Here is a 22,864-nt window from a genome sequence, read left to right on the forward strand (position 1 = left end):
TTTCTATATAGTCCCAAGTAAACTTCGACATAACAAAGACAAACACTCTTAATATTAACACAAATTTAACTCGAATTACAACTCTTGTCGGCGTTAATAAAAGGTAAATGATGTATAGCTGTTTAGCGTTTATGAAGTTTAACTGCAAATGTACAGAAAGAAGTTCCGGTTAGATAAAATCGCCAGAGATTCACATGTTCTTCCTTTCCGAGTGAATGCCGAAGTCGCGAACGGACCATGTCTAGCGGTTCTGCTGATTACAACAGGTAAATTCTTTATGACGGGTTACCTTTATGCATTTTATGTTCGTAAATGTGTATCTTGATTAAATAAAGAGGCTTCGAGCTAAATAGAGCGCTGGTCCTGTAGATTTTGACATGGCCCGTGTGATATTAAGCAGGCCGCAGAGCGAACTAGTTTACCGCCTGATATCCGCGTATGATTTGGTGTGTGTTCTCACGTATTCAGTGTTCACGTGCATCTCTGACCAAAATAGTTATTATTCACACCTTTATTGTTCAAGTATGGTTATAAATGTATTAATATAAATAGTGTTACTAAGGATTAAAGCGACGAACCTTAGCCAGGCTTCACGCCCACCCTGAAATCTAACGCGTGGCCTCCATGCTCGAGGCCTTGGCTTCAATATCTCAACATTTTGTCATAAGACTTTGTAAAATCGAATACATTGTTTTAGCTCTTTTATTGTCAGGTGGTACATAATTGGTAATGGACAACGATTATGGGCTTTTCTTAACATATTAAATGTAAAAAAAAAAACATTAACGTTACTGTTAATAATTCGGACTAAATTTGGGCGTAGGCTTTAAGGTATACCATGCTAAATCGCTTTCAAGGAATACAAACCTTTATTCACTGAAGTATTTGACCGTTTTGGTCGTTAACGGCGAGCCGCGTGGCACTTTTGGAATGTGTGCTCACCGGCACGTGCGTCTCTTGGAGGTTCGAGTTATGTAATACTGTCAGGTTTAGGAACTTCTAATACTCAAGTTGATGCTATCTCTTCTTGTAGCTCACGAGATCGAGACCATGGGGGGCCTGAAGGAATGGAGCCTGATGGTGTCATCGAGGTTTGTATCATTTAGTGAAGTCTGGAGGGGTAAATATCTGGGCTGATTGATATAAAGATTTTTTACTAATCACTGAACTTTTGCTGCTTTAAAGAATTAGTCCACTTTCAAATAAAATGTTCCTGATAATTTTCTCACCCTTATGTCATCCAAGATGTCTTCAGTTCTTCAGTTGTAAAGAAATTAAGGTTTTTGATGAAAACATTCCCGGATTATTCATATTCCATAGTGGACTTCAATGGCCTCCAGACGGTTGAAGGTCAAAATTACAGTTTCAGTGCAGCTTCAAAGGGCTTTAAACGATACCAGACAAGGAATAAGGTCTTATCTAGCAAAACAGTCAGTAATTCTCTTTAAAAAAACAAAACAACAACAAAAAAATAACTGTATATGCTTTATAAACAAATGATCGCCTTGCACGTGCTTCCGCTTTCCGTATTCTTCAAAAAGCTTATGCTGTATGTCCTACGCCTTCCCTATTCAACTTACGGAACGAACGCAGCGCCAGTTCCGTTTTTTTTCCGTAAGTAGAATAGGGAAGGCGTAGGGCATATAGCGTAAGCTTTTTGAAGAATACAGAAAGTGTAAGCACATTCAAGGTGATCATTTGTTTATAAAGCATATTGTATATTCATTTTTTTTATTTTTTAAAGAGATGACTGATCGTTTTGCTAGATAAGACCCTTATTCCTCGTCTGGTATCCTTTGAAGCTGCACTGAAACTAATTTCGACCATCAACCACTAGGAGACTATTGAAGTCCACTGTTAGAAGAATCCTGAAATGTTTTCATCAAAAACCTTAATTTCTTTTTGACTGCAGAAAGAAAGACATGAACATCTTGGAAGACATGGGGGTGAGTAAATTATCAGAGAATTTTCATTCAGAAGTGAACTAATTCAAAGGGGTAGTTAACCTAAAAAATGAAAATTGTCATCACTCACCTTTGTGGTGTTCCAAACCCATAAGAAGTCATGTTTCAAACAAAAAGGAAGAGGTTTTTTTTTTTTTTTTTTTTTTTTTTTTTTTTTTTAATCCTGAGTCTGTTCACCCTAGACTGATATTTCGAAATGTTCATAAAGAGATCATAAAAATAATGTACAATAGAGCAGTTTAATCATGTTAGATGAGAGCCATTTTGTACTGGAATAACCTTTTTATAGTTCCTAGAACTAATGGCGCATGTACCCAGTTTTTGGCGCATTCGCACAGCAGGGAGTGGGAATGAAATTTAGTTTTAGGAATGCCTTTTTGGGGAACTAAATTAGCTTCTACTTCAGAGTAGGGTTTAACCCAGCACAATAGCAACTACCAGTGACGTAACTGTTGATTGGTCGAACACATGCCATATGGAAGCAATTTCTCTTCCATAGACCGCAATTTAACCAACACTTTCAAGGTCCAGAAAGGTACTAAAGACGTTGTTAAAATAGTTGATGTGACTGCAGTGGTTCAACCATTAAGGTTAAACCACTTCAATCACATGGACTATTTTAGCAATATATTTGACTTAAGGCACAAACCCGAAGCCCAAAGTAGATTTTGCTTGTTTGTGTTCCATTCCATCTCAGAGTGCGCACACAGAAAGCTGCTTGGGGAACAGTATCTCTTTCGCAGCTCAATGCAGTTTTAATAAGTCTTCTTATTGAGCACATCCTAGCAACAATGCACCGCATTTTACGACTATAGCTGATTTGGATGTTAAGTTTTGGCTTTTAGGAAGGAATGAAAATGCACTGCTGTGAGGAAATGCACTAAAATCGCACAGCCCTAGTTTCTTGCTGTAGGGTTGCTGTCATTGTAACTTCTTAAAGATGTTGCAAATTTATTCCTTTCTGACGGTAAATGCAGTGAAGTAATTTTAGATGCGCATGGAAAGAATGTCTCGCGAGTTTTGTTATCTGATCGACTCTCCTAAATGGCCTTTTTAGAGACCACCGATCAAACTTTATTAAGCTATTATCGGCCGATAATGGTCGGTGCCCAAACAAACAGTTGTTGTTGAATGCTACATGTACTTCGTTTATAGTTCCAACTAGGGTTGCAAAATTCTGGGAATTTTCAAAGCTGGAAACTTTCCATGGGAATTAATGGGACTTAACGGAAATAAACTGGGAATTTGCTAAAATTGCAGGCTAGCCTATAATGGGGTACTTGAATATAGTTGAAGAAAAACATCTTGCAGCATAATTTTAGTTAAATTGCATTAAATCTGGTTGTTTTTAGTTGTGGGTTTTTTTTATTTTATTTTTTTTTTTATATAAATTATCCTGCAAATTCCTCAATCACATTCACACTACTTACTGCAGGGCTATTGAGGCCACACCCCCTGCAATCACTCTGCATCCCCCAGTCGATAACATGCACATTTGATCAAAAACACAGGAAAAAAAACAGTAATGTGAAATAAAACTACAATTTAAAATAATGGTTTTCTATTTTAATATACATATAATTTATTTCTGTGATGCAAAGCTGAATTTTCAGCATCATCACTCCAGTCCTTAGTGTCACGTGATCCTTAAGAAATGATTCTAATATGCTGATTTGATACTCAGTTATCAATGTTGGAAACAGTTGTGCTGCTTAATTTTTATAACCTGTGATACTTTTTTTCAGGATTTTGGATGATTAAAACTTTAAAGAACAGCATTTATTTAAAATAGAACAACATACACAACAACAACATAGAATAACAATATACACTACCGTTCAGAATTTTGGGGATGGATCAATTAATACTTTTATTCAGCAAGGATGTGTGAAATTGATAGGAAGTGATATTAAAGTGATTATTGTTAGAAAAATATTTCTATTTTGAATAAATTCTATTCTTTTTATTCAATGAATCCTGAAAAAAGTATTACACAACTGTTCATAATACCAACATTGATGATAACTGAGTATCAGCATTTTAGAAAGATTTCTGAAGGATCATGTGACACTGAAATAAATAACACATAATTGCTGCAATTTATTTGACATTTACTAAATTAGAATTAATTGAATGTGAAAAATAATTTCATGTTATTACCAAACAAAATGTTTATATTTGTGGTTTTGATACACTTTATATAAATATTATACATTTATATAAATTCCCTAAAATTTCTAATTCCCGTAAATTCCTGTTAAGTTTCCAAATTGGAATATTTCCAAAATTCCCCAGGTTAAGTTCCCGTGGAAAATTTCTGCCCCTTTGCAACCCTCGTTGCCCTAGGGTAACATTAGACACTTCCTCTGTCAGTCGAGTGTGAAACAGAGCTAACAACATGCTGGGTGGGGCCAATAGCCTTGAACCTAAAGTACCGAGGCCAAAATCAAGTCGTTTCCACTGTCGGGCCAATTGCCTCGCAGCGCTATTCTAAAACCTGCCCTCTATAGAACGACACAAAACCTCACCATTTCACCAGCTGACTGAAAACTAGCATGACAAAAGTGAATGTTTGGTCTTTAAAGAATTAAGACTCCAGCTTAGATATTTGATCAATGTTTTACAATAATAAAAAAAAAAAAAAAAAAAAAAGTGGTGGTAATTGTGTCAGAAATGCGCATCAATTGGCCTGAATTAAAATGGTATTTACCATTTCACATAAGAGAACATGTACTGTGTAAGCCTTTGGACTTTGGAGCATTTCTATTTTCCACAAAATTATGTGATCTGAGGATGTTCGAGCGATCACTCCTGTCTCACTATACAGTTATCCTTTCAGCCAGAGAAACAGGGAGCTCACAAAAAGAGAACCAAATAAATGCATCATTATAGTCATAGATTATTTGTTCAAGTTTTCAATGGTGTTTGCGATAAATACACATTTATGGAAATGGTTAGCATAAGTAACCTTTAGAATTGCATATAAACATATTGCTGCGTCATACAGTGATCAGAATCCCCATAGGCATCGCAAGGAAGTTATTTCACACGCTGGTGTCTGAAGGAGAGTTTTGAGCAGAAAATTGTTTTAAATTACTTTAATGTTGAAGTTAGCTGGTAGCATGATTTAATAACATTGGAAATGAGCAGTGGTGTTGACCGTCTCCTGGCTTAGGTAAACCTTGCCTCTGGTCATAACCACTCCTCAAGCCCCAGTTGGCCCGCTTTGGGCCCGCTTTGGACCAAGGTATTCAGCTGGCCAAAAACCCCTGGCCGTTGGCCCTAAATCCCCAGGTATACTTCACTTTCCATGCCCGGACACGTCACACGCAGTCGCGTCCGCGCATCTTTCAAAATATACTAAATCAAGGATGCGCGGATGACAGAGTTCGACATTGTGCTCAGTACTGTGCGTATTGCCACCTAGTGGACTCTTTCCTGCTTGCGCATACACTGTTGCACGCTCACCGGGATGAATATCGCACGCGTTTAACGCCAGCGTTTTTCGAGACCATTTGTGTTCATGCCGAAGCGATTTTCACTGGCGATGCGCAGAGTGGACGTGCAAATTCACTCCCTGACAGTATGTGACACTTGTGCTTAACAGGTAGTGCAAATAAACACACACACACACACACACACACACACACACACACACACACACACACACACACACACACACACACACACAAACATGTATAACAATAGAATATATTAGGGCTGTGACGGTAGGCATGACAACCGCGGTGGTGAAATTGCCACCATGGTTGTGGAGTGTCACCGGCAGTAATGTGACATTCTATCTATATCGGAGGTCGCGTTAACCGAAAATTTGCTGTCATTTATGGAATTTCCAGTAGGTGGTGAGTGCGCTCCAGTGTGGTAGCAGAGCGCGAGTTCAGTCTACACTCCAGAATAAAATAAAAACGATGCGCTTGATTACACACAGACGACCACCCAGTTTAAGTCAATTTAATAATAAAAATTTACTTAAGCTTACTTGCATAATTATTTTAAATAATTATTTTTGTTGCTGACAATAAGTTTATGGTCAACGAATGGCTTTTGAGGTATGTTACGTGACATTGTTTGCAACACTGATTGAACTGACGTGATACAGATTTCGGTAAGCTAGTATCTTTATATTTGACTTTCTTTCATGTTCATTTCGTTCTATACAGTAGTAAAGAGATGATCTCATTTACTCACAATCAGTGACAAGTGTTCAAGATGAAAACTGAAAAGTGATGCAGTCTTTGATCAACTTTGTTTTTATAATATAAATAAATGCATAGCTAGGCCTAATTGCTTATCCTGTAAGTTTGTGAATAAAAATGAAAATGTGGACGAAATCAGAAGCTCTGAAATGAATTTTTAAAATATAAAAATTCAAATGATGGGTAATTATTGATTGATTTTTTTTTTTTTTTTTTTTTTTACGATTCTGTCCATCAGAATGACGGCGAAATGCAAGTCTAAGGCAACCTCTGAGAGAGATATATAAAAAATATACACGTATATACACAACCAAACCCCCCCCAAAAAAAACGAACCGAGGCGTTGTTTTAAATGACGCTTTTACACCTCGCGTTTTTCGCGTGGGTGTGCACACTCACATTGCCGCCCTTTTAGTCACAAGGCGTTAAACATTGGCGATAATCGCGCGCGATATTCTTCCCGGTGTGTACTAGGGCTGTGTATCACCAACAATGTCACGATACGATACGCATCACGATACTAAAGCCACGATACGATACGTATCACGATATGGTTCAATTTAGAATTTAAATTTATTTTGAGCAGAGTTTAGTAACAGTAATATGTGTTTATTGAATAACCAGTGTTATAACAGTCGTGATAACTGAAAAACTATTTTGTTTTTGTCATTAAAAAAAAACAATGATTTAAATTAAATATAAAAAATTGTCACAAAAAAGCTTCTTTTAAAAGCTTGCTTTTAAAGTCACTCCCTTAGTAACTGAATTGACAATTACAGTGACACTGAAGCATATCAACAAAGCTCAATGACTAATTTCACTTGCAACAGTAAGTTGACTGTAAGAAAACTAAGTTGGTTAATTATATTGGCTATAATATTATAATAATGTCTATACTGCCTGTTTTTTTTTTCCATCTGTAAAAATGATTTTTTTGGATATCAACTCAAAATATGTTCTAGAACAACATTTTTTTTTATTAACGTGGTCTACAAAATATGGGCTACATGAGTTTACAATACACACTTAACAATAAGGTTCATTTATTAAACATCAGATAATGTATTAACATGAACTAACCATGAGCAATACATACTGTATTAGTTCATCTTTGTTAATGTTAGTTATTAAAAAATACAGTTGTTGATTGTTTGTTCATGTTGGTTTACATGCATTCTAATGTAACAAGTTTATTGCGATGTGACCGCAAAGGGCACTTACTTTCACGATCAAAGTGCACGCCACTATAAGCTAAATGCAGTATTACAGTTACACATACCAATTAAATGACCTACCTGAAAAATTTAAAGGCATTTCATTTGTCTCTACTCTATTGTATCTATTTATGCTATAATTTGCTATTTATTTTATTACTGTTTGTTTTTTTTTGTTTTTTTTGGGTAAACTTAGTTCAGTGGTTCAAATAAAGGCTCCCTGTTCAGTGTGTAAGTTATTGCAACAAAAAAATTGAGATTGTCTTTATGGCAGTATATATGGCAGTTTTCCCCGTGGTATCAAATATTGATATTTTTCAAGGTATTGAAGTTGGAAATTGCAGTATCATGACAACACTAGTACTTTCAGGTCACAGTAGGTACAGTGAGCCGTTTGCCACTTTAAATGTGTAATTGCTCAAAATGATGCATGCAGAAAGATCTCATACACATTATTTTACAGAGCAACTGGAACGAGATTACGGACAATTTTGATGACATGAACCTGAAGGAAACTCTTCTTCGTGGAATTTATGCTTATGGTTTTGAGAAACCCTCGGCTATCCAGCAGAGAGCTATAATTCCTTGCATAAAAGGTACAAACAAGTTCATGAGAATCGATTACACTTGACATTTGCCTAACTTTTGGAAAGAAAACTACTATCTTTGGTCTTGTAGTTAAATTCAAGCGTGCTCAATTTGCTCATTTGTGTGCTATGCATTAGTGTGAATTTATTCATTTATGTTTTAGGTTATGATGTTATCGCTCAGGCCCAGTCAGGGACTGGTAAAACAGCCACGTTTGCCATTTCCATCCTGCAACAGCTGGAGATTGAGCAGAAAGAAACTCAGGCTCTGGTCCTGGCACCAACCCGAGAGCTCGCTCAGCAGGTATGCTGTACCTGAGGTCACCATAAACTTAAGTGTGTCTCAGACCAAGGCGGCATATTCTGGCAGTAGCCCGATTCAAGGTACTCTTTTGCTGTTCTTCCTGCTACATCAGTCATTAAATGTGGGGTTTATTTTTATTTGCATAAATTTATGAACTATTCGGCAGGAAGTGATTGTCTAGCTAGTGCTTCAGCCAGAATAATTCAACTGTCTTTCTGTAATGGCCAGGAGTGTTTACTGTAAGTAGTTGGAAATGAGATTTTAGTTAATGATTTGGTTGTTACACTGCCAGTTGATTTCACTGGGAACAAGCTGTGATGATGGTATAGTCTTTCTGTTCTGACCTGTTAAGGAGATTACTTTTTCAACTGATCATACTTGTCCACTGTTTGGAATTATTAGTGCACACTGACTACCAAACGTTAGAACTTGAAGATAGTAAGCATAAACCCCATCTGTTTTTGTCTGCTCTGTAGATTCAGAAGGTTATCCTGGCCTTGGGTGACTACATGGGCGCTTCTTGCCATGCCTGCATTGGAGGCACCAACGTGCGGAACGAAATGCAAAAACTCCAGGCGGAGGCTCCGCACATCGTTGTTGGCACGCCAGGACGTGTGTTTGACATGCTGAACAGGAGGTATCTGTGTAAGTATTGAATGCTTATAAATTACGCTAAAACATGAGTGAAGTATGAAGTGATGGTTACCATCTTTCGGGACTGACCTATTATGGAGATATTTACAACTTTACTACTGATCATACATTTCACCAAAATGCTTGTTAGCCATTTAAGTTTTTTTTTTTTTTTTTTTTTTTTTTTTTTTTAATTTAAATTGCTAAAACAACCCCCCCTATTTTGTTTTTTTTTTTTTTAATTATAAAACATGCAGCTCCAAAATGGATCAAGATGTTTGTCCTTGATGAAGCTGATGAAATGCTGAGCCGTGGTTTCAAGGATCAAATCTATGAGATTTTCCAGAAGTTAAGCACAAACATACAAGTAAGTCAATGCCCTGATGCTACACTCTGAATGTAGGCACCTTCCACTCAAAAGAACTGTGCTAAAATTGCAGAGTCCAGGTTCTCCTGGTATATGCAATGATGCTAGCAGAGTATCATGTGGAAGAAGAGCAGTAGCCCTGCACCGGAAATGAAACTGAGTCGGACCTCTTTCTTAATGTCCGGTGGCTTATGTTTCAAGGTCCAGAGCGACAAAACATGCATTTTCAACTGGAAAAAAACTACCATATAAATCGTTTTTTAAAAATTAGGTTTACTGTAACTTTAGAATCAAAGAGAATGTCAAATTGGAGACATGCCAAATCCCCTTCCCCCCCTTCCCCCTTCTGATCATGTCAAATTTGACAATCTTTGAATTTAGAGCACAATACGCTCTTTAAATCCTTCTCAAATCATGGAGAACTGGTGCTGCTGTCATTCAAAGGAAAAGGATTAGGGTTAATATTAATTTCCCCACTACCAATAATTAAATCACTCACTCGTTTTCGCAATTTACATCTCTGTATATGGCTATTTTGTTGCTATAATGGCTTTCTTGTTATCAGGTTGTGCTGCTTTCGGCCACCATGCCTGCTGATGTGCTGGAGGTGACCACCAAGTTCATGCGTGAACCTGTTCGCATCCTGGTGAAAAAGGAGGAGCTGACTTTGGAGGGTATTAAGCAGTTTTACATCAATGTAGAACGAGAGGTGAGGCACTGGTTGTCTCTAATGTCACATGTCCCTTCTTTTAAAAGCACCATGCTAAAATCACCAGCTCAAGGCCTTCGGGTCTCGCTCTGGTGTTCATGCTAGTACTGGTTAATCACAAAGAAGGAAGAGCAAAAGCACACTGTCGGAAATGAGTCTAGGACGGACCTCTTTCTTAATGTCCGGTGTCCAAGGTCTTGAGATTTTGTGCCATAGACATAATGAACCCAGGATATTGATGTAGATGATTCCTTGAGCAGTTGCTCAGCTAATGCTAATTCACTTATTCTATAGGAGTGGAAATTGGACACGCTGTGTGACCTCTACGAGACTCTTACAATCACCCAGGCTGTTATCTTCTTGAACACAAGAAGAAAGGTTGACTGGCTGACCGAGAAGATGCATGCCAGAGATTTCACTGTGTCTGCTCTGGTAGGTCCAAGAAGTACATGCGCATTTTATATGCTAATCAAAAATGGATAGACTGTTTTTAAACCGTTAATAATAGGTCAGTGATTTGAGCAGAAAAAGAGATTGCACGTTGTTTAATGCTGGATTGAGTATGAAATGATGTTGTTCATCTTTCGGGACTGACCTCTCATGGAGAAATTTTTAAACTACTGATCATACTTGTCCAGATCTTCTAAACAAGCGTGGCATATATGCTGGCTTATATAAGTAAAAGTCTGTGTCTTTCAGCATGGAGACATGGATCAGAAGGAGCGAGACATAATCATGAGAGAGTTCAGGTCTGGCTCCAGCAGAGTGCTCATAACCACAGATTTGCTGGTAAGTAGGCCTTTTAACTTCTCGTTTGTCGATATAGGCTTCTCGAATTTGGGATGGCGATTTAATGACAAATTTGCAAACAATAAATGCTGGAGTTATTATAGTATGGTAATTTTCTGAAGATAACTTATACAATAAAGTAACTTAATTCAAATGGTAGTGAACAGACATTAGAGCTAAGATGTATGTTGCACAGTGAAAGATGAAACTACTTTTATGGATAAGTCAATGTATTGTGTAATGTTTTATGACTTAAATATTTTCTAGACCTCTGAGGAAAACATTTTAACCTGGTAATATCATTGTAGTTTAGCAGTCATTCCAAAATGAATCTTAGATTGTTCAATACAAAAATGGCTTTGACCCCTTTTGAAATTCTCTTATTTTATTATTTTATTTATTTATTTTTTTTAACCCTGATTTTACCATGAAAATAGCTGTAGAAGCTGCCATAGGGTTAAAATTGTGACAATTAAGAGTTTTGTGCATCTGTATATAAATTTGTCCATTTAGCGTTTCTAATCCTAAAATCTGTTCCATAGGCTCGTGGAATTGATGTGCAACAAGTTTCCCTTGTCATCAACTATGATTTGCCAACAAATAGAGAGAACTACATCCATAGGTGGGTAAACTTGCAGGTTTTGACATGTTTCTCACTGACTGCATTAATGGAATGTAATTGTGCATTTAATGTTGATGCTTTCATTGTAATCGTCCCCCTCAGGATTGGCCGTGGAGGTCGGTTTGGCAGAAAAGGCGTAGCCATCAATTTCGTTACTGAAGAAGACAAAAGGATTCTTCGAGACATTGAGACGTTTTACAACACAACTGTTGAGGAGATGCCCATGAATGTCGCCGATCTGATTTAAACTTCGGAGATTTTAATGCAGGGATAGCTGTTGAATGATCACTTCCATTTGCGCTTATTTTATTGGACGAAATAAAACTACTCAATGCTGGCTGCGGATCAGACTTACGAATTCGATACGTGACATTGACTCTCTGTGTGGACGGTTGTAGACTCCAACCATATCAGTATTTACTGGTGGTGGCGTTTACAAAACATGGGTTCTTTACATGTATTCTTTTTCAGGTATTTTTTCCCTAGTATGCTCAAAATGTATGCGTTAGATGTTCTTCATCGTTTAGTAATTTACTTGTGGACTAAAAGATACAAGTGCTGCATTAAGTCTGCCAATTATGTTATGCTAACATATGTGTGCAGTTTAACTTGGTTCACTTCACCTACCTTTTTAGTAATATAAAAGGCACTTTTTAGTTTTGTGGAATGTATTAATTTAAATGTATATGGTTTATCAAGTACTTCTTTTTGTGAAGTCCTCTTCAAAGGTGGGTCTCAACACCTTAACTCGATGTTCTATGTAGTGTTTGGCCCATTTGAAAATAAAGAGGATGATTATTCTGTCCATGATTTGTTCCATGTGTTTTGAACTAGCTGAACATCTCGCACAACCTTAAGAAATCACTGCTGTTTTGAACCTTGGACCAATAGTGGTGCAGGGATGATGTCACCTCTGGTTCCTTTGAGATTTTTCTATGGGGTTTTTCAATTTGAGTAAAATTAAGCCTATGATAAACACAACTTGATATTTTTTGTTCTACAATGTAAATTGCACGTACCCCAATTTGCATCTTTGGTATGGGTGTGTGTAATTTACTTTGTAGAAGAAAACATTAAGGTATCAGCAACTTATGTTTACTACAGACCTTATTTTACTAGTAAATTGGAAAACCACATAGAAAAATCTTGAGGGAAACCAGCAGTGAATTAGTCCTACCAGGTTTTGATGTCATCCCTGCACTACTTTACTTTACAGAGGGCTGCTCAACACACAAATCCACAATCTGTCCTGAAGTATGTGGACACACACCTTTATTCAATTAAGCTTCCATGCTTCTGGGAACTTTCCACTAGCAATTTCCTCTCATTTGAGGTCAGGCAAATGACCTTTCCTTCCCCTATTTAAGTTCTTCCATGATCACTCAGCTTTGAGATTTGGAATCTCAGGGCAGAGCCAAACCTTTTGATGGAGTGAATACGCATGCTGTTGGCAATGTAATGTATAGGCTATGTGCATAAATTATTCAAAAAATGGGTCTTGCATTTCTTTAGAAAGTCCTTTGTATCCTTTTGAACACATTTGAATAGCAAATCAGCCCATTTTTCACTTGTTTACAGAGGACACGCCGCAAAGTCTTGAGCCTTAATGTGTCCAGTAAAGCAAAAGTAGTCCACTAAAAGAACAAAAACTGATCCCTGAAATATTAAAAGCATGCAATCAAAAATTACTGTCGGCACTGACTGCCTGCCGTTCAACTCATTCAGATCAAATGCCAGGATTCAGACAGATTTGCCCATTAATGTCTATTGATATTGATAAGATCCCTTATATATTCACCATGTTCCCAGGCCAGGATACAAGTATTGTAATTGATAAATTAACACTTTTGTCTACAGCAGGGGTGTCCAATCCTGCTCCTGGAGAGCCACTGTCCTGAAGAGTTTAGCTCTAACACTAATTAAAAACACCCGGACCAGCTAATCAAGGTCTTACTATAGGCTAGAAACTTCTAGGCAGGTGTGTTGAGGCAAGTTGGAGCTAAACTCTGCAGGACAGTGGCCCTCCAGGACGGAGTTTGGACAAACCTGGTCTACAGGCATGCAAAGTTTTACATCAGCCCTTAGAGTATGTTAAAAATAGGCTAAGCAAATTAAGTAAGCTCTGTAAAGTATACAAAACCACACCTTGTGCAAGTAAGTTTAATGATTAGCAGAAGAACGATGCATGGAAGGAAGTGTGTCAACGGAGATCATTTGTCCTTTCCAGTCATGTTGGAGAACTTGCAAATGCTTTGATGAAAGTGTGGAGTAACATCTCATAGCAAGAATTGGCAAATCTGCTGCAGTCCATGAGGAAGAGATGAACTTAAAGCAGTTGGTGCCATACCAGATACTCACTGCGACTTTTCATATTTCATAGAGGGACTCGTTTAATCCATTTCTGCTTATTAAATGTTTGTGAATCTTGGTCAGTTTATGTCTCAGTTGTTGAATCTTTTTTATGTTCATACAGATATTACATGTTAAGACATTAGGAGGAAATAAAAGCTGTTGAAGTTGGGCTTACATCTGTTTTCATTTAGTTAAATTAGTCCTGCGATAGACTGGCTATTCATTCAGGCGAGACTGTTTCACTGCCTTTGGCCCAAGACGCTGAGAAAGACTACAGTTTCCTTGTGACCCTACATAACAGTGTTGCCAATTTGGGATTCTGTCACTGGATTTAGTGATTTCCCCACCCCTTTTGAGACTTTTTTTCAAAAGTTTAGGGACCAATCTAGCAACTTCTTGGACAAACCTTATCTAGATTCTAATTTTGCCCACTGATCTCTGTTCGTATTTATATAGATCAATGAATTTGCTATTATGATGTAATCTAGTGACATTTAGCTACCAGCTTTAGCTACTTTCAATTGAAAGCAGTTGGCAACACTGCTACATAGGGCAAGCGGCTCTGCAAATGAATGTATTTAGTTCAATTGGATGCTGTCTCTTTAAGAGCAAATACATTTTTAGACAAGACAATCATTGATTGTCAATCTAAGCCCCACCCTGTTGGAAATTGTTGCTTTCTTTACATTTGGATAACAATGAATTCTAAAAAAAAAAAAAAAAAATGAATTTGAGTGATTTCTGTTGTTAGTTGTAAGACAACTTTATTAAATATCTTAATTAGATATTAGATGTCAAATTACTAAATGGAAAGGAATGGAACAGAAATTATATATATATATATATATATATATATATATATATATATATATATATACACACACACACACACACATACAGTACAGTCCAAAAGTTTGGAACCACTAAGATTTTTAATGTTTTTAAAATAAGTTTCGTCTGCTCACCAAGGCTACATTTATTTAATTAAAAATACAGAGTAAAAAACAGTAATATTGTGAAATATTATTACAATTTAAAATAACTGTGTACTATTTAAATATATTTGACAAAGTAATTTATTCCTGTGATGCAAAGCTGAATTTTCAGCATCGTTACTCCAGTCTTCAGTGTCACATGATCCTTCAGAAATCATTCTAATATGCTGATTTGCTGCTCAATAAACATTTATGATTATTTTCAATGTTGAAAACAGTTGTGTACTTTTTTTTCAGGATTCCTTGATGAATAGAAAGTTCAAAAGAACAGCATTTATCTGAAATACAAAGCTTCTGTAGCATTATACACTACCGTTCAAAAGTTTGGGGTCAGTAAGAATTTTTATTTTTATTTTTTTGAAAAGAAATTAAAGAAATGAATACTTTTATTCAGCAAGGATGCATTAAATCAATCAAAAGTGGCAGTAAAGACATTTATAATGTTACAAAAGATTAGATTTCAGATAAACACTGTTCTTTTGAACTTTCTATTCATCAAATAATCCTGAAAAAAAAATATTGTACACAAATATTTTGTACAATTGTACACATTAAATGTTTCTTGAGCAGCAGATCAGCATATTAGAATGATTTCTGAAGGATCATGTGACACTGAAGACTGGAGTAATGATGCTGAAAATTCAGCTTTGCCATCACAGGAATAAATTACTTTGTGAAATATATTCAAATAGAAAACAGTTATTTTAAATTGTAATAATATTTCACAATATTACTGTTTTTACTGTATTTTTAATTAAATAAATGTAGCCTTGGTGAGCAGACGAAACTTCTTTTAAAAACATTAAAAATCTTAGTGGTTCCAAACTTTTGGACTGTACTGTATATATACACAGGCAGAGTAAAACAATATATACTGTATACAGATTAATGCTAAATTCATTTGCAAGTCTATCTAACAGGAACCTAAAAAATGCACGCTGAACATTCGCTGCCCGAAATAACAGGTAGAGCTTCTGATGACTTTTTTAGTCTTCATTTTCAACTATTTCATGTTCATTCAATTATTTCACCCCCACCCCCTCAGCACATACTACAGACTACGTCTCACTAGTAATCTGACTACTACTTATGAGCACTTGTTACAAAAGGGTTCTTTTTTTTCACTTTTAATAACTGGTATGTTCAAAAAAAGCTGCCTTACATGGGTAAGAGTTTGAAATAAATGGTACACATAGGAGCCTCACTTTCATGACAGTACAGTAGAGGCTCCAAATCAGTCCTGAGGGCATCTGACCAACTTCAGCCTCTGTTACGCGCATCCACATTTCGCGAATATCGCTGACGTGTCCATGTGAGGTCATCATCTGGTTGTAGATACAACGATGATAAGGAGCTTTTCCTTCTCCCGAGAAGAACAAATGATCCTGGGGAGCAATGTCCATCACTTTAGCACAGATTCCGAGAAAGACATCATCGATGTGAAAGGAAGGGTTTATGGTGAGTGACGCTTTATAGATTTTGGTAGCTACATCTCTAGAGAGGACATACCCAGATCCAGGGGTGTAATCTGGGTAAGCCAACCAGGGGTACATGTCTCGGGACATGTAGTACTTGCTCTCTTTATCTCGGACGGGTGGCGAACCACGGTGCACCCTTCCTATCCAAAGGCCTTTGCTGTTATTGCGGCCGATCCCTTGCAAGTAGTGAATTAAGTTGTGAATGTGGACAAACACATCATCGTCTGCAGACATGAGGAACTGGGCATGGTGGCAGTAGGCTTCTTTCCAGCCAAGCTGCAAAAGTAGCTTCAGAGTAAGATTGTGGAAGGTGTCTATGAAGTCCTGCTGGATGAGGTCATGATATCTTTGGTCCTCAAAGAACAGTTGCATCTTAAGTTTGCTTCTGTACGCTGGTTCAGGATGGAGGCCAAGAGCAAACAGCACCCTTATAGTAACACCCAGCGTCCTTTCAACGTACGTTTCATTACCCCAAGTAGAACGAATGGCCTGTCTTCTCTCAAAGTTCTCAGAAGAGCTTTTCACAAAGAGCAGGAGCAGAATATCCTTTTCGTCACACTTCCTCTCGTGGTTTATGAGGTATCTGCGATTGCTGTACTTCATAGTGTCTTCAGGATTGACTCTAAAGCTTGCGTTAATGAACGTGAAGCTATTGAGAAGGTAGCGGTATGAGAAAGACATTACATGGGTTACAATGTTATTGTCAATTTTTTCCCAGTATGCCATGACCAGTAAGGTACTAAAGCACAGTGACATTAGCCGTAGTTGGTATTTTTTGAATCTAGGCATTTTGAGAAACATCATGACTCCTTTGAACTTTGGTTCCAGTTCCGATTTCACGAGATTCCTGGCTATGTTTCACCTAGAGTCATGATGGCCTTCAAAACGTGTCCAAGTATGAGACAAGGAAATAGTCTGGTAGTGTGATTGCTCAGCTGCCATTGATGTTGAAGACCTCGTCATGACAAAAGACCAATGTGGTGCACCCAGTGTGATTGTGGAAGTCTGTAAGAGAAATGTACACGACAACATCAGCTGACGTCTTATACAGCGACGACCAAAAAACTGTTGTGAGAAAGTGAGGTAGATGAAGAAGTGGCCATGATCAAAAAAGTATCCCAGATGCCTGAACATACCGTGATGTGACTCAACTTGCCTCACGCTGTGGGTAAGTTGAGCCACATCACAGGTAACTGTTTTTTTTTGCACCAAATATTAATTTCTCCAGGACATATTGTTATGGTCTTATTTCATATAAACCTTATCATATTGTATAATATTGATGGTTCTTAAATACAATTATGTAAAGTAAAATTATCTCATAAAATAAAAATTCTGTCATCATTTGTTCATCTTCATTCATTCCAATCCTGTATGACACAACATAAGATATTTTTGAAAAATGTCTCATGCATTTTTTTTTTTTTTTTTTTACTTTTGTGCCAACTGTCCTTTTATGGCTATTTAAAACTGGTATTGACAAAATGATTGTCTCATATCTGTACGTTTCTTCCATTAGACATGCCTATTTATTAAAACAATAGTACAGATTTAATCAATTATAAATAATCTTGGAAAATCAGAAAGAGGAAAAACAAAGAAACTGAAGAGAAAGAGAGAAAACACTTTTTTACTTCTTTACATGCAAATCCATCACAGTAGTGCTACACAAAGGGTGAGTGGATGCGTTTTATTCAAAGTAAATGGTTTAGCAAACTTTGCTGGTTATTTCTAATGCATCTCATTTTGAAACATCCTGTTTTGCATGGATCTAGTCTGTCCAGCTGTCAACCAAGGTTTCATTTCTGCTAGTAAATCACATCATGATATAAAAATATAAAAGATCATGCTCATGATTCATGAATATAAAATTTACATAACCACCAAGTAGCAAACTTGGCTTATAATGGTCCTTATTGGTCATGAGCTGGTTTAAGCTGGTCCCAAGCAACTAGCTCCAGCTCAGGACCAGCTTAAACCAGCTCATGACCAGCTAAGGACCATCTCAAACCAGCTCCCATGCTTCAAAACATACCTAACCAGCATATGCTGGTTTTTTCAACAGGGTTAGTGGATGGGAAGTCAGTAGTTCTCCAAGTTCACACAGCTGTCCAAGCAGAAAGTGTTTAAACTCCTTTTTTGTCTTCATTTTGAACGGTATAACTGTTGTTTTATCATTTTAAACTTTTCTTTTTGAACTTTTGATTGAAATTGTTTAAATTAAAAGCATGGTTGTGCCATATGTCAGTTTTACGTTAGAATTTACGCGCCAGACTGTCATAAGGAATATCACAAGGTAAATGTGATAACTATTTTTTTACTTTTGTGCCAACTGTCCTTTTATGGCTATTTAAAACTGGTATTGACAAAATGATTGTCTCATATCTGTACGTTTCTTCCATTAGACATGCCTATTTATTAAAACAATAGTACAGATTTAATCAATTATAAATAATCTTGGAAAATCAGAAAGAGGAAAAACAAAGAAACTGAAGAGAAAGAGAGAAAACACTTTTTTACTTCTTTACATGCAAATCCATCACAGTAGTGCTACACAAAGGGTGACTGGATGCGTTTTATTCAAAGTAAATGGTTTAGCAAACTTTGCTGGTTATTTCTAATGCATCTCATTTTGAAACATCCTGTTTTGCATGGATCTAGTCTGTCCAGCTGTCAACCAAGGTTTCATTTCTGCTAGTAAATCACATCATGTTATAAAAATATAAAAGATCATGCTCATGATTCACTATATAACAAACCAAAGTTGGGAAACCCCAACCTGTAGCAATCCTTGTTTTGTCAATCCTTGCAAAATTTCAGCAGTCTTGAGTAAACTTTACACTGAATTAGCAAGTATAGGCTTTGTCCGGATGTAAAGAACTACAACAAAACAACATATTTGAATAATAGAAGAATACAATAATGATTTCTGTATGCAATCCTAAAAGAAAATGCAACATTCTCACATCAATGCAAATATTATGCAATGTAAATGCAAATGTGAAGAAAAAAAAAAAACAGGTTTGAGGGTCTCTGTTTTCTTTGTTGAAACCCAATCTGTCTAAGACTTCAGAGCACACAGGACACTGAGAACAAAAGAGTGACGACAGGCATTGAGCCTCCAACAATCACTTGACAAAACCAAGATTGCAGATATGATGAGGAGGAGGTTCTTCTGAGAAAACATGACCCTTGGGATTCCGAGGAAGTTCAGAACAAGTCCATTTAAAATTGCAGACTGTTAGACGCTTAAGATTTTCTAAATTATTTGGCAAGTAAACTCCTGAATAAGAATAGAAAAAAGAAATGCCATTTAAAGGGTTAGTACACCCAAAAATTAAATTTCTGTCATGAATTACTCACCCTCATGTTGTTCCACATCCGTAAGACCTATGTTCATCTTCGGAACACTTATTAATATATTTTTGATTAAATCAGAGAGGTATATGACTCGTCCATAGACAGCAATATAATCAACATTTTCAAGGTCCAGAAACCTTAATTTTATGAATCGACGAGAATACTTTTTGTGTGCAAAAACAAAACAAAAATAACTTGATTCAACAATATCTTCTCTTCCCTGTCATTATCTTTACACAAGTGACGCAGTAAGCACAGTGAAGGCTTCCGTGTTTATGTCCGAATGCCGGCTCAGTATTGGCCAAAGCCGACGCATGCGTGTGATGCTAACGCAGGAGCCGGCCAATAATGAGTCTGTGTTCTGACGTAGAACCTGGAAGCCCTGAATGTAAACAATGTATGAGAATGATAAGGAAGAGATTGTTGAATAAAGTCATTTTTTTTTTTTTTTTTGTGCACAAAAAGTATTCTTGTCACTTCATAAAATTAAGGTTGAACCACTGCAGTCACCTTGATGGTTTTAACTATGTCTATAGTACCTTTCTGGACCTTGAAAAGTGTTGATTATATTGCTGTCTATGGACAAGTCATATACCTCTCGGATTTAATTAAAAATATATTAATAAGTGTTCTGAAGATGAACAAAGGTCTTACGGGTTTGGGACGACATGAGGGTGAGTAATTAATGACATCATTTTCATTTTGGGTGAACTAACCCTTTAAAGAATGCTTCAGATTCCACAGAATTGTAATACTATAAATGTCTACTTCTCAGTAACTCTGGAGACCGTGGTTCAGATACACAACTTTAACATGCTTAACCGGTTTGCCACCATTCACAGCATCAAGATGTTAAAAAAACAGGATAGTTCATCCAAAAATACCCTAATGTGGACAAAAACAGCTCTTAAAAACGTCTTTTGTATTCCACAGAAGAAAGTCATACAGGGTTGGAACGACATAAGGCTTAGTAAATGATAGAAGAATCGTCATTTTTGTCAACTATTCCTTTAATAAAAAAAGGGAAATTGACAAGTTACTCAAAATTTCATAATGTGAAGAATAGGTAACTTTATTAACAAATTAATCATTTTAAATAAAGTGGAGTTCACCAATATTCACCAGATTTTTTAGGTAAAAATGGGAACATGGTACTCTGTATCAACCATTAAAACACAAAGTTGTTAAATCACCAGTTGTGAGGTAATTTGAGGTAAAGAATGCTCAGATGTCAGTCGCATACATGACCACAAAAAGTGTCTGGACACTTATGAATATAAAATTTACATAACCACCAAGTAGCAAACTTGGCTTATAATGGTCCTTATTGGTCATGAGCTGGTTTAAGCTGGTCCCAAGCAACTAGCTCCAGCTCAGGACCAGCTTAAACCAGCTCATGACCAGCTAAGGACCATCTCAAACCAGCTCCCATGCTTCAAAACAAACCTAACCAGCATATGCTGGTTTTTTCAACAGGGTTAGTGGATGGGAAGTCAGTAACGTTAGTTCTCCAAGTTCACACAGCTGTCCAAGCAGAAAGTGTTTAAACTCCTTTTTTGTCTTCATTTTGAACGGTATAACTGTTGTTTTATCATTTTAAACTTTTCTTTTTGAACTTTTGATTGAAATTGTTTAAATTAAAAGCATGGTTGTGCCATATGTCAGTTTTACGTTAGAATTTACGCGCCAGACTGTCATAAGGAATATCACAAGGTAAATGTGATAACTATTGACACTAATTTGTTATTCGGCTAATAATATTTTAAATAAAAAAATTAAAGCATAAAGAGGTCATAAAGGTCTTACCAGGTCGATTGACAGCAGCAAGACGTCCTGGTTTGCTCGAAGACGAACTTTGCTCTGTGGAAGTTGTAGCAAAGTGAACTAACCACGAGGAGGAACGAAGGACACTCCCGTTATTTGTTTAAATTAATGTTAAAGGAGACGCGCGTGAAAATGCCTATTTGTGTAAAGGTACAGTTGATAAGTCTAGTTGATATGTTGACCGCTCTGAAGCCCTAAATTACACTCAACGATGCTAAAATAAATCAATAAGCCCCGTAAGCAGTGGTTTACAGTGAGTTTACAGAGTTAATTAGAAGGAGTTGTTTGGCACCACGCTTCACGGGACTTATAGGCTATATTTGCTTTTATAAAACATCATTATGGAGTAGCAAAAATACACAAAAATTAAAATATGCTTGTTCCTAGAACAATTAATAGGCAACAATTCCTATCCTAGTCAAAATTTAGAGGTAATATAGACATTATAATACAATAAAACACAGGATGTGCACTCTCAGTTGAGAGAAGATCAAAACCCAGAAATAAAACTGAGCAACAAAGCCAGAGATGAACAGTATTTTTAAATGTATTTTTTAATTACAGTTACTTCTGATGGGATTCCATTAAATACTGTATAAACTTTACAACAATTCTATATAAAACAATAGTGGATTTAACATCAAAATTTGACAATGTTCTCCCTTTAAATACTTTGGTTAGTTCAAGAATAATTTATGCAATTTTATATTATTTAAAATAATTAAAAGAGCAGTTTCATGTCTATCTTTATATTGTTCAACTGGTTTATGTTGATATGGGATTTAGAAAGTTATTAATAAGAAATGGAATAGTTTTTAGAAAGAGAGCAACTAGTACAGTAATCTAATTTCACTGTTGAAGATGTAATTAGTAGCTAGTAATGAATTACTTTTTTTTTTAGAGTAACTTATACCCAACACTGTCCATAAATTATATTAGGAGATTAATGTTTTAAAAATAACAGCTTTAATGTAGAAATATTAAATACTTAAAGTAGGCTACTTTAGATATGAAACTAAAACCACCAGTAGGTGGCGGCAATCACTGTCTTAATGAGTGAGTTGAATCTTTCATTCAACCGATTCGTTCAAAGTGATAATTTAACTAAACAAGCGACTGTATTTATGAATGGATAGCCTAATTGAATCATTTACTCATCTGATTTGTTCAAATACGCTGATTCTGTGACAAATAAAACCTGTGCCTTGTCCAAATACCTACATCTGCAGTTTTGGCCACTTGAGAGCGTGTGCTCGCGACAGGAAGTAAGTGCACAAGACTGTCCCATGTCTTAAAAATGCCAAAGTGCAGTGCCCTTAACGCACAGTAAACCCACACTATAGCTGAATCCCAAATGGCACACTTCTATGCACTTTCGGTCTTGTGGACTTAAGGTGCATTCACACAACCCCGTAATTCCTGTAGTTTTGAGATTCTAGCTTGTAAAAA

General features: G+C 36.5%; 2 protein-coding genes and 5 non-coding genes across 7 annotated transcripts; 6 read left to right on the top strand and 1 right to left on the bottom strand.

The window, feature by feature from the left end:
- Positions 1–122: 122 nt before the first annotated feature.
- eif4a2 (eukaryotic translation initiation factor 4A) lies at positions 123–12,211 on the top strand. The gene is made up of 11 exons (XM_048164580.1): positions 123–266; positions 1,034–1,091; positions 7,859–7,991; positions 8,147–8,286; positions 8,763–8,931; positions 9,177–9,286; positions 9,852–9,995; positions 10,290–10,427; positions 10,695–10,784; positions 11,327–11,406; positions 11,509–12,211. The coding sequence occupies exons 1-11, from the start codon at positions 238–240 to the stop codon at positions 11,651–11,653; spliced, it is 1,236 nt and encodes a 411-aa protein (XP_048020537.1). The 5' UTR covers positions 123–237; the 3' UTR covers positions 11,654–12,211.
- Positions 8,599–8,664, top strand: LOC125252027. Its single transcript, XR_007181122.1, has one exon. It is a non-coding gene; the product is annotated as a small nucleolar RNA SNORD2 (small nucleolar RNA).
- Positions 8,975–9,048, top strand: LOC125252025. The gene has a single exon (XR_007181120.1). It is a non-coding gene; the product is annotated as a small nucleolar RNA SNORD2 (small nucleolar RNA).
- LOC125252061 lies at positions 9,325–9,503 on the top strand. The gene has a single exon (XR_007181144.1). It is a non-coding gene; the product is annotated as a small nucleolar RNA SNORA81 (small nucleolar RNA).
- Positions 10,028–10,213, top strand: LOC125252021. The gene has a single exon (XR_007181116.1). It is a non-coding gene; the product is annotated as a small nucleolar RNA SNORA81 (small nucleolar RNA).
- LOC125252026 lies at positions 10,556–10,625 on the top strand. Its single transcript, XR_007181121.1, has one exon. It is a non-coding gene; the product is annotated as a small nucleolar RNA SNORD2 (small nucleolar RNA).
- A 3,653-nt stretch (positions 12,212–15,864) lies between the features above and the next one.
- On the bottom strand, positions 15,865–21,602 carry b3gnt5b (UDP-GlcNAc:betaGal beta-1,3-N-acetylglucosaminyltransferase 5b). The gene is made up of 2 exons (XM_048164581.1): positions 21,398–21,602; positions 15,865–17,236 (listed from the first exon to the last, which is right to left on the bottom strand). Exon 2 carries the CDS (start codon positions 17,033–17,035, stop codon positions 15,881–15,883), a length of 1,155 nt encoding a protein of 384 aa, XP_048020538.1. The 5' UTR covers positions 17,036–17,236; positions 21,398–21,602; the 3' UTR covers positions 15,865–15,880.
- Positions 21,603–22,864: the final 1,262 nt, after the last annotated feature.

Source organism: Megalobrama amblycephala, linkage group LG17, assembly GCF_018812025.1.
Source record: "Megalobrama amblycephala isolate DHTTF-2021 linkage group LG17, ASM1881202v1, whole genome shotgun sequence".
NCBI classification, from domain to species: Eukaryota; Metazoa; Chordata; class Actinopteri; order Cypriniformes; family Xenocyprididae; genus Megalobrama; species Megalobrama amblycephala.